General features: G+C 44.1%; 1 protein-coding gene across 1 annotated transcript; it reads left to right on the forward strand.

Moving 5' to 3' along the window:
* The first annotated feature begins 3222 nt into the window (after positions 1-3222).
* Positions 3223-5119, forward strand: LOC130026014 (lithostathine-like). Its single transcript, XM_056116670.1, has 4 exons — positions 3223-3292; positions 3575-3693; positions 3908-4070; positions 5052-5119. The coding sequence occupies exons 1-4, from the start codon at positions 3223-3225 to the stop codon at positions 5117-5119; spliced, it is 420 nt and encodes a 139-aa protein (XP_055972645.1).
* The last annotated feature ends 7099 nt before the right edge of the window (positions 5120-12218 follow it).

Consider the following 12218-nt stretch of genomic DNA (forward strand, 5'->3'; position numbering starts at 1 on the left):
TCCATATAAATTTCAGGAGTGTTTTCTCCATTTCTTTGAAGAATGTCATGGGTATCCTAATAGGGGTTGCATTGAATGTGTACAGTGCTTTGGGAACTATTGCTATTTTGACAATGTTGATTCTCCCCATCCATGAACAGGGGATATTTTTCCATTTCCTCGCGTCCTCTTTTATTTCCTGAAGTAGCGTTTTGTAGTTTTCTTAGTACAGGTCCTTTACTTCCTTAGTTAAGCTGATTCCCAGGTACTTGATATTCTGGGGCACAATTGTGAGTGGGATCGTTTTCTTCATGTCACTTTCTTCTCTTTCACTATTTGCGTATAGGAAAGCCATGAATTTTTGGGTATTGCTTTTATGGCCTGCCACTTTACTATACCAGCCTATTGTTTCTAGGAGTTTCTTGGTAGAGGTTTTAGGTTCTCTATGTATAGTATCATATCATCTGCGAATATCAGAGCTTAATTTCTTCTTTCCCTATCTTGATGCCCTTAATATCTTTTTCTTGTCTAATCGCTCTTGCAAGTACGTCCTGTACGATATTGAACAGTAGTGGAGAGAGTGGGCATCCTTGTCTCTTCCCTTACCTTAGGGGGAAGGGTCTCAGTTTTTCTCCATTGAGAATGAAGTTTGCTGTAAGTTTGTGGTAGATGGCTTTAACTATATTGAGGAAAGTCCCCTCTGGATGGCTACATGCAAAAAAGTGCGCTCAGATTTCTGCCTAACGCTGTGCACAAAAGTAAGATCGAAATGGCTTTATGACCTCAACATCAGACCAGAATCCATAATGTTTATTGAAGACAAAGTTGGCAAAACTCTCCATGATATTGAAGCTAGTGGTATCTTCAAAGATGTCACGCCACTGGCCGAGTAAGTGAAAACAGAGATAGACAAATGGGACTATCATAAACTAAGAAGCTTCTGCACCTCAAAAGAAACAGTGACCAAAATACAAAGACAGGCTACAGAATGGGAAAGGATATTCACCAAATAGACATCGGACAAGGGGTTGCTATCAAGGATATACAAGGTACGGGTTGAAATCCACAAGAAGAAATCACCCAACTGCATCAAAAAATGGGGCGAGGAAATGAACAGAAATTTTCGCTAGGAAGAAATCCGAATGGCAAAAAGGCACATGAGAAAATGCTCTACATCACTAATCATCAGAGAGATGCAGATGAAAACAACAATGAGATAGCATTTCACACCACAGGGACTGGCCCACAACCACAAGAAAAAAAGCAACCGCTGCTGGCTCGGATATGGCGAGAAAGGGACCCTCCTTCACTGCTGGTAGGAATGCCGGCTGGTCCAACTCTTTTGAAAAACAGTATGGACGATTCTCAAAAAATTAGAATTAGATCTCCCATTTGACCCAGCTATAGCACTCCTGGGAATATATCCCAGAGAGGCAAAAAGGTATAGTCGAAGTGACATCTGCAATTGTTTGTTCATTGCAGCACTCTTTACAATAGCCAGAATCTGGAAAAAACCAGAGTGCCCGAGAACAGATGACTGGTTAAAGAAACTTTGGTACATTTACACAATGGAGTACTATGTAGCTGTTAGAAAAGATGAAGTTATGAAATTTACATACAAGTGGTACTACATGGAAAGTATCATGTTAAGCGAAATGAGTCAGAAAGAGCGGGATAGATACAGAAAGACTGCATTCATCTGGGGAATATAAAGCAACAAAACGGAGAGTAACACCCAGGGATGGCTGAGATTAGTAACAGGAATTTTGCTCCATGACTTGAAGGCCAGCCACACGTGCTAGGTGAAAAGGAATCTCAGATAGAGAAGAGAGCACCAAATATAGGGTGTTGTGAGACCCTCCCAAGGTGGGAGAAGCATGCTAAAAGTAGTCTATAGACCAAACATGATTGCCACTCAAGGCCTCTCTTGGGTGGGACGGGGGATATGGGTGGTGGGAGGGATGCTGGGACCCGTGGTGGTGGGGGATTGGCACTGGTGGAGTGATGCGTACTTGAAACCCAAACACAAAAGTTTATAAGTCTTTAAGTGTATGTCATGGGGTATCACTAATAAAAATAAATAAATTTAAAAAATAAAGAAGCGACATGAAGGTGGTTTGGAGGAAAGTGAACTGTATCCTTAAAATCTGGCTTTGCTGGTGTTGATATATTCTTCCATATATCAATCTCCTTAATATTACACGTAATATTAGAGCAACATATCTTCACATTATCACTTCCTTTCTTTTTCAAATTTTATTACTTCACTATAATTTAACTTAAAAACACCTATCAAATAATAGACTCATGTTTTTTTGAAATCATTTCATTGAAATATTGTCTCTAAGGTCATATGGAGAGATTCAAAGGTATTACTAATTAAACCTGTGTTTGACTTGAGAAATGTATCATCATTTTTCTTCACTTTTTCATTTTACATTAAATTATAAATATACTTGGAAATGAAAAGTATAACTGTATATATTTGTTATAGCGATAAATTCCTGGTAGATTGCTTATGAATAAAGTGAATTTTTCTGTGATTCCCATGAATGTTTCTGAATGAAATTTTTCTATAAACAAAATTTTCTATGTATATATAACATGGCATTGTGAAAATTTTATACAAAAAAGAGAGAAGACCAAAAGAAACCACAAGGATATTAGTCCTAAAACTTTATTCCATTTTAGTCATAGTGAAAAGATTAATATAGTTATAGGTGTCTGTAGTCCTGAAAAGACATTTCTCTGGTACCTGGAAGAGGCACAGCTGTGGCAATTCCCAGCCTCTGCTGGTCAGACCCCTCCATATCTCAAGAACCTCCAGGAATCCCTGCCTACTCTTTCCCAGCAGGCCCTCAAGGCTGCAACTCTGCGTTCTTCATTGTACTGTTCCGCCCCCAGAACCTCTTTTAAAAGGCTGGTGCCTCCTGACCTACAGACAATCAAAGATTCCTGCAAGAAAGGTAAGTGGGAAATGATGCAAGACACTCGGGGAGGAGGGAAAAGATTCCCACTCCCAAGAGGACACAAGCGCTGTCAGACTCAGCAGTGATAACTCTGTGAGGCATCCTGGGAAGAATATTCAGAATATCAAATCTGCTCGGTCCCCATAATGGGAGATATCAATCATCTGGGAATTAAACAAATACAACAGGGAGATGGAGCAGTGGCTTCTCTGCTTGCCTCCTGCCTAACCCAAATTCCATGCCTGCTTCTGACAGCCTTCTCCCGTGAGACAAGATGCTGCCTCCCATGGCCACTGTTGCTTGGATGGTGCTCGCCTGCCTGGTGCTCCAAGCCCAGGTGAAAGGTAAGCGTTTCCACATCCAGCCCCTGTGTTGTGGGAAACTAAAGTACGAGAGCACAGTTTGGGCATTTTAAAAACTCCAAGGGATAGAGTGGAATAGACGATTCCTCGTCGAATGTTTCTGGTGAGACTTGAAAGCATTCTGAATGTGTTGGAAAGGCTGAGGGATGGTCATGCTCCATTATTCCAAGTACTGCCCTCATGCATATCCCCATGATGCTTTTTCCAACAAAATACCCATTCTTCTTTTTCACTCCGTCACTCCCTTACATTTTGCTATGTCAGGGGAAGACCTGCAGAATGAAGAGCTGTCTCCAAAAGTCAGGTGCCCCAAAGGCTCCACGGCCTATGGCCACCACTGTTACGCCTTTTTCAAGACAGAAAAATCCTGGATGGATGCGCATGTGAGTAACTGTACTTGAAACTGGAATGTTTATTCCTGTGAGCAGGGGAGGGAGGGGCTTAGACGGCGGAGTTCACGGGAGCTTCCATTTTATTGACGCATACTAGGGAGAATGACACGCACAATTCACAGTACACCTGCTGTTGCTTATCTTCTCCGCTTCTTAAGTCCTAGTGTAATGCATGCTTCTCCCAATCTCTTTCTTCCTCTCCTAGACGGAATGCCAGAAACGTCGCAATGGACACCTCGTGTCTGTGCTCACTCAGTCTGAGGGCTACTTCGTGAGCTCCCTCATCAAGAACAGTGGGACAGCACCCCCTCTTGTCTGGATTGGACTCCATGACAACACAGACGTGAGATTACGTCTTCTGTTTTCGGGTAACTGTACAACTCCATTTGCTATCATGAGTCATCCGATTCCCTTAGTCTGCCCAATCATTAGACCAGGCCACCCTGAAATCCAGAGTATTCAGATGCTCTTCTGGAGAACGAAGCCCTGAGCCCATCTGACGTTGTGCGTTGTATGACATGGCCTCATCTCTAGCTAATATCAATCCCCCTTTTCAAACAATGTGTACTGAAGACTTCCTAAATCAATTTTCTTGTTGCGCCCAGTGATGGTGCCTTAGATGTGCTGAGTTGTTGATCAATGAAGGGTGTGTACACTGTCCACTACAGAATCTACATGACCTTTGAGGCCCAGGGGTGCATAGCCTGGATTGCACCACATGTTGTGCTAAACAATCCTTGCTACTTTCAGTGGTATTGGTGACTTTGATTCTTACACACTAGATCAAGGCTTTAGACAGAATTTTCAGATCTCCTTTACAAATCTCCTCCATAAAGACACAAGCAGATTATCTGGTGCCGGGTGTCACTCAGGTATTACAGTGAAGATGCTGTCAGAGCATCTCAGGAGCAACTGAGACTCGGGTGTCCATCTGTCCTGTCGTCACAGAATCAACCCAATGCAGGTGGATGGGAGTGGAGTAATGGCGATGTGTTGAACTATCAGGCCTGGGAGAAAGGAGGCCCTTCCAATACCGGGTTCTGTGGGGCCATTCTTAGCCGCACAGGTAAGAACAAACAAGTTTCTATGTTTATATTTGTTCCACTTCTGACATATCCCCAAAACCAGTTTCTAAGCCTGACCTTTTGGAAGGGGGGACATTTCCTGAATTCAAACTCACTTGCACTTTCCAGTCTCTCTCTGCTCTCTTTTCTCTGAGCCTCTTCTCCTTGGAGCAGGAGTATGACACACAAAAAAGAGGGAGGAACTTTGGCCCTGTCTGTGATGCGTCTCTCTCATGTTTCCAGCTTTAAGCATTCCACTAATCTCTCCATTTCTTGTCTCTTTAGGCTATGAAAAATGGCAAAATTATGACTGTTGGATTGTAATGCCGTACGTCTGCAAGTTTGAGAGCTAAATCCGGTTAGAAATGTACAGGCTGAATCCACATGCAGCCTCTCGAGGATATTCTTCCGGTCTTAAAAGGCATTCTAGAAGGAAATCTCCACCGAATTTCAAGCCTGTATACCACGTCCCTTATACCTCCTCCCCAGTCTCACTGAATGTCTTTCTTTTATGTTTAAAGCCTGGTTTGTCAAATAATTACAATAAACACTTCTATCCACTTCTATCTCTTGAGTTCTATTCTCAGACTATCACTAAATAATAACTGTACCTGAGAGAAATCTCGTTCTTCCTTTATCCACCTTCATCCTGATCCCTAGGATCCCGACTTCATCCAGATCCCTAGGAAAATTCCAGTTGTAAATCCCAACTGATTGTCCAGAGCATACCACTGCAAAGATGCTTGGCTTAAGTCTTGGTTTCTGAAGTCTGAGAGGCTAAGTCTCACCCTGGAAACCCACTCATCTGTGCTGTCTCGGCTCACACTGTGAGCTCTACTGGGACATTCTAGACCAACCCCCATCTTCCCCACCCCCCCCACCGCCACCTTTACTCGTAGCTCCATTCTTTTGCTCATCTAGATTTGCTTCAAATTTCCCAGAAAGAACCAAACTATAAGACGCAGAACCTTCTGCCTAAACAGCCAAGAGACACACACAATTTATGAATCCCAAGGCTGTGCTATCCGTGACTCTCACTGGAGGCTTCAGCTGTGTCCATCTGATGACTGAACCTGCATTCAGTTCATGACTTGCCTACATAGTTCAGCTCCCTTTTAATTTTTTTCACCATCCATGAAGTAGACCTGGGTTGGCCTTGGGTCCAATACCTGTGTCACTGCCTTTTCCCACTCATAAGTTTCTACAATCTTTAGGTCCTTTTTATGTAAGCATGATGTGCTGATGTTGTTCACACTGCCCTGCCATCTTCTGTGCCAGTGTTGGTAACTCATGCATGTTCCAGTCTTACTGTAGCGTGATATTTACAGGACAACACCTTTGAGCTCATTCATTCAGTAGTAATCCATGTTTTTTTGATCCACGGCAACAGCAGAGTTGCTCATTGTACCTGAGATCGATCATACGTAGTTTGAAAAACAATTGGCACAGGCTGCTGTGTGATGTGAACACAGTGCCACAGTGCTGCTGTGCTTGTAGGTGCAGTGGACATCATGTAAATCCAGGTGTGTTATGGGAACCATCAGGCATCAAGTCAATATCAGGACATGATACACATCTGTCTCCTATTTGTAGCATATGACTGGTCCAAAATTAACGCATTTATCCTCAATTATCTATGTGCCCTGAATTATAATTTTATCCAAACCAGTAAAACTTGTATCTTGGAATTTTGCTTCCCAGGCAGAGTAGTACAAATTCTTGTATTTTTTGTACTGGCGATACATGTAAATGAACAAATTTTTATTTGCTTTTCACCCTGATAGCTGCAATCACCAGATTCTAGAGGGTCCTTCCATTTATCGGTACCTAGAGAGAGAGAAAGCTACTTGAGTCTCAAACTGTTGGAAATTGTGGTTAGTGTTTTTGTTACTTGCTTTGGATAACCTCACAAAAGAAATCTCTTTGGTAGTGATCTCAGTAATATTCGGCACTTTTAATGTGTTTCTATTTTGTATTCTGTCCAATTCCATTGATGACAAACTAAATCATCAGTTTGAAAAGCATCCTAACAAAATCTCACATGCCAACAAATCTCAACAAAATCCCATCCTAAAATCTCCTCTTAGAAAAGCATCAATGGTTATTAACAGTTGAAATTCTTTTGAACTTAAGAATATGCTGCTATGGGGCTGGAGCAATAGTACAGTGGGTAGAGCATTTGCCATGCACACGGCCAATCCACGTTCGATTCCCACCAACCCGTATGGTCCCCCAAGCACCACCAAGAGTGATTACTGAGTGTATGAACCAGGATAACACCTGTGCATTGCTGGGTGTGACCCAAAAAAGCCAAAAAATATATGCTGCTATGTAGGAAGAACTGTAGAATTAGAGCTTGAAACTAAAGTAAAACTTGCTAAAGTATTTGGTGTAGAAAGCTCATGATTTGAAAGAACTAAGGTATAAAAACTATTTAAACTAAGTCAAAAACTGTTTTCCTCATGTTTCATAAAAATTGGTTCCAAGTTTTTAATGCTATATGTGTGTGTATACATATATATACATATATATATATATATATATATATATATATATATATATCACTGTCACTGACCTCACAGATGTGAGGGCGATCTGGCTGCAACATCTGTCGCCCCATTGATCACCCGCGTTGTTTTGGCTGATCTCGCTGGCTAGGCGGATGTTCCCTTCCTCCCTCACCGCTCCATGTGCATCCCTTCCGAAGCTGCGTGCTCTTTCGAAGAGGACGTACTTCCCCGAATAGAGATATAGAGATAGACTGGTCTTCAGTGGAGGGTATACAAGTAGCTGCGCTTGCGTTTCCCTGCTAGAACCTCCAAACAAGCATATCAGTGTATATGTGTGTGTATACAACTATACACACACACACATATATATATATGTGTGTGTGTGTGTTTGTGTGTATCGTTGTTCATCTTGATTGCTTGCTTGCATCTGCATTGCATTAGATTGTTAAAATGAGAGTTGAATAATTGTGGTATCTAAAAACAGGTTCAAGGGGCTGGAGCAATAGCACAGCGGGGAGGGCGTTTGCCTTGCACGCGTCCGACACGGGTTCGATTCCCAGCATCCCATATGGTCCCCCAAGCACAGCTAGGAGTAATTCCTGAGTGCAGAGACAGGAGTAACCCCTGAGCGTTGCGGGGTGTGATCCAAAAAGCAAAGCAAAATAAAATAAAATAAAAACCTGTTCAAAAGGTACTGGTATTGTTCAAAACATGAGTTTCTAGATTTCTAAAATTAGTTGCAAAAGTTATCCTACCAGGGGCTGGAGCAATAGGACAGTGGGTAGGGTGTTTGCCTTCCACACAGCCAACCTGGGTTCAATCCCCAGCATCCCATATGGTCCCCTGAACACCGCCAGGAGTGATTCCTGAGTGCATCAGGCAGGAGTAACCCCAGTGCATTGCCGGGTGTGACCCAAAAAAAGCAAAAAAAAAAATTTATCCTACCAGTGTTTTAGTTGCTCTGAGACTTTTGTTAGGTAAAATTTCTAGAGCTAATTAGCAATCTTATGATGGGTTGTTCATAAACCGTCATAAGATTTTCAGAGCCTGGGAAGCTACCCAGCAGAGCCTGGCAATCTACCTGTGACTTATTTGATATGCCAAAAACAGTAACAATGATCCTCATTTCTCTGACCCTGAAAGAGCCACCAATATGCCATTGGATAGCACAGCGGGTAGGGCATTTGCCTTGCACACAGCCAACCTGGGTTCGATTCCCAGCATCCCATATGGTCCCGTGAGTACCGCTAGGAGTAATTCCTGAGTGCAGAGCCAGGAGTAACCCCTGTGCATTGCCAGGTGTTACCCAAAAAAAAAAAAAGCAAACAAGAAAACAACACAGTATGACATTGGACTACAGTGGCGCACGACAGGGTCAAATGTAGACATTACTGGTGTCTGCTCAAAAAAATGAATGAACAATGGGAGGACAGTGGCACCGTGCCAAGAATTTGGATTCAGGCATGTTTTCAATGATTAAATTGCATTAGAAACCATCACAAAAATAAAAAATAGCCTGTGGAAATTTCACTGTCACGGTATCACTCTCATCCCGTTGCTCATTGATTTCCTCGACCAGGCACCAGAAACACCTCCATTCGTCCCAGTCCTGAGATTTTAGGAAGTACCACACTGAAGTCTCTTTCAGGATCAGGGGGAAGAGACCCATCGTTGTTACTGGGTTTTCACACATCGAATTCGCCTTGGGGAGCTCGCCAGACTCTGCCATGTGGACAGGATACTCTCAGAAGCTGGCCAGCTTCTCCGAGAGCGAGAACTAGACAAGCGGCCCCACTTCCGGGAGCTTGGTTTTATAGTCTCTGAGTCTTGGCCATTGATGAGATTACACGGCACTAGGGGTGGTTGGTGGGTGTAACTGCCTAGCTACTGGAAGATGGGGTATCTGGGTGGAGGATGCCCAGTCCGGATCTGAGCAGGCCTTGAGATATTGGTCCCGGATCCTGCATACATGGGTTCCTCTGGCAGTTTCTTCATGTGTGAGGCTCGTCCAAGCATATGGAGAGTGGTCTTAAGCATGACTGTGTCTGAGTTTCAGAGGTCTTCAGCTGCCAGTACTCTGCTCGGGATGGGGAGGGAACCTCAACCCTCACCTTCCAAGGGGCCCCAGAGAGGACATGCAAGACTATGTAAATTTTAAAAGTTATTACATGGCAATAACTCGGAAAGACTGGCACGCTACCAAGAGTATTCTGCCCGCACAGAAGAGCCTGGCAAGCTATCCGTTGTGTACTCGATATGCCAAAACCGGTAACTACAACTGGTCTCATTCACCTGACCCTGAAGGCTTCACCGACATGGCAGCACTGAGGAGGATGAGAAAGGAGAGGCCGATAAAATCTCAAGGCCGAACTAGGCTGCCACAACGAAAGAAGACAAAACTGTTCATCTGTACTTTCAATGAACGTACGCTAGCATCAGATGCATCCATCGAGGACCTGATGGTACAAGCGCAAATGATCAAGTACGACATCATTGGTCTGACCGAGACAAGAAAGCACGAATCTCACCATGCCGTTTTCGCCACTGGAGAAGAATTGTTCCTTGGAACATGCAATAAAAGAGGTGTCGGAGGCGTCGGTGTCCTTGTCAACACAAACTTGACCATGAGCATTGATTCATTCGAGTGCCTAACAACCTGAATCGGACGTTTACATTTGAATAGATGTGGCTCACTGCCAGCAGTTTCTATCTTCGTTGTCTACACACCAACATCTCGTTATGATGAAAGAGAAATCGAGAAGTTCTACATGGAGCTGGAGAAGTTCTATAAAGAAGACCACACCTTCTACAAGATCATTGTGGGTGATTTTAATGCCAAGATAGGACCGAGAAGATCAGCTGAAGAACTTCACATCGGGACCCATGGCCTAGAATGGAACGAACAGGGTGAGAGACTGTATGAGTTTATCATGTCAACCAAGACCATCTGTGGTAACTCACAGTTCCAGAAGGCCGAATCTAAACGTTGGACATGGGAGTCTCCCGGTGGACGATTCCACAACGAAATAGACCACATCATATTCAATTGACGGTTTTGCCTGACCAATGTCGCTTTTGTCCCAAAATTCCGAATGGGATCGGACCACTGTCTTCTTCATGCAAAAGTCTACTTCACAGAGCGGGGAGAAAGGGCTGCAAAGTTCAAAAAGAGAACTCCCAGAATGACCACCAACTGGGAGCTCTTTGGCACTATTGCGGCAACATGGAAAGATGCCATTGTTGACAACATTGACGAAGAATACGATCAACTGATTCAGCACCTCCATGATTGTGCGAGGAACGCCAAGACAGAGATAGCCACAAAAAAATGCCTGTCTTCGAAAACTCTTGAGCTTATTCGTCAATGTGGTTTGGCGCATGCCTCAGGCAATCGCAAGCTAACGTCCGAGCTCGCATAGCAGTGCAGAGATGCGATCAAGGAAGACGTCAAAGAGAGAAGAGCAGAAGTGTTGGTAGATGCGGCAGAAGCCAGGAAAAGTATTCATAACGCTCGCCTGTCCTTCGCCAACTACAAGACCAAGATGACTGCCCTCTGACGTCCTGATGGATCCATCACATCCTCCAGAACGGCAATGAAGATTATCCATGACTTCTACTCAAAACTCTTCGATAGCCATGCCAGTCAGGTCGACTTATTACGGGAATTAGACCAAGGAAAGAGGAGATTGGACCCTGTGCTTGCCGACTACATTAGCACACTTGCATCCCTGCCCGTGCCAACCTCCTCCAGTCAGGCAAGATGCAGCTTCCCTTGGCTGTTCCCACTGTTGCTTGGGTGCTGCTTTCCTGCCTAGTGCTCCAATCGCAAATGAAAAGTATGTGTTCCCACATCCAGTTCCCTGTCATGCAATACTCAGATCCAGGAGAGCAGTTTGATATTTTATGACAGAAACAAGCTTACATCGTATAATTGGTGGTCGCTCATTAGCGATGCTAGCTCATGTTGAAAGCATTCTGAATGTACTAGTAACTGGGAAGGGCTATCACAGCTCAATCTTCCGAGTACTAGCTTCATGGATATCCCCTGGGTATCTTTTCCATGCCAACTCCCATTATTCTTTTCACTCTATCACTCCTTTAAACTGTTCTATGCTTGGTCAAGATTTGCAGAAGGAACAGCTCTCTCCATGAATCAGAATACCCCAGTGGCAAGTGAACTTCTTTGCCACAATTTCATATCTTTTTTAAAAATTTTTATTAGTGAAACACCATGAGGTACAGTCGTAGACTTACAAATTTTTGTGCTTGGGCTTCAGTTATACAATGATCGAGTACCCATCCCTCCAGCAGTGCCCATTTCCACCACCACGGGTCCCAGTATGCCTCCCACCCCACCATCTCCCCCATTCCACCCCGCCTCTGTGGGCATTTGCCTTGCATGAGGCTGACCTGGGTTCAATCCCCAGCATCCCATATGGTCCCCTAAGCACTGCCAGGAGTAATTCTTGAGCCTGAGCACAGAGCCAGGAGTCACACTTGAGCATCATTGCTGGGAAAATTGCAAAAGAAAGAAAACAAAAGGCCAGGGAAGGAATTTCAATGAAGACCATCCCCACTCCCAATCCCAATCGCTTTAGCAAGGGACTTTGACCTAGGTAGAAGCCCTGTGTGGGGGCAGGTTGGAGAAACCCTAGAAAGGCCACCTTGGACAAAGGGAGGGCGCAGATACTGCCTGAGCTCAGGTGCTATTTGGGCCCACGGGGCTGAGCACAAGTGTTGCCCGAGCAAGTGTCACCTGAGCACATGTGTCACCGGCATCTCCCCTCTTGAGATGTGTACTTTCATGTTTTCATGTCTGATGCTGGGATGTGTGTAGGGGATCTCTCCACTCTTGGAGAAGCCCAGCTCTCTCTTGAGCACGTTACTCTCCATTCTCTCCCAATTTCTCTCCCTCCTTCCCTTCAAAAACTCCAATAAAAAC

Source organism: Sorex fumeus, unplaced genomic scaffold, assembly GCF_029834395.1.
Source record: "Sorex fumeus unplaced genomic scaffold, SorFum_2.1 ptg000033l, whole genome shotgun sequence".
Classification (NCBI taxonomy): Eukaryota; Metazoa; Chordata; class Mammalia; order Eulipotyphla; family Soricidae; genus Sorex; species Sorex fumeus.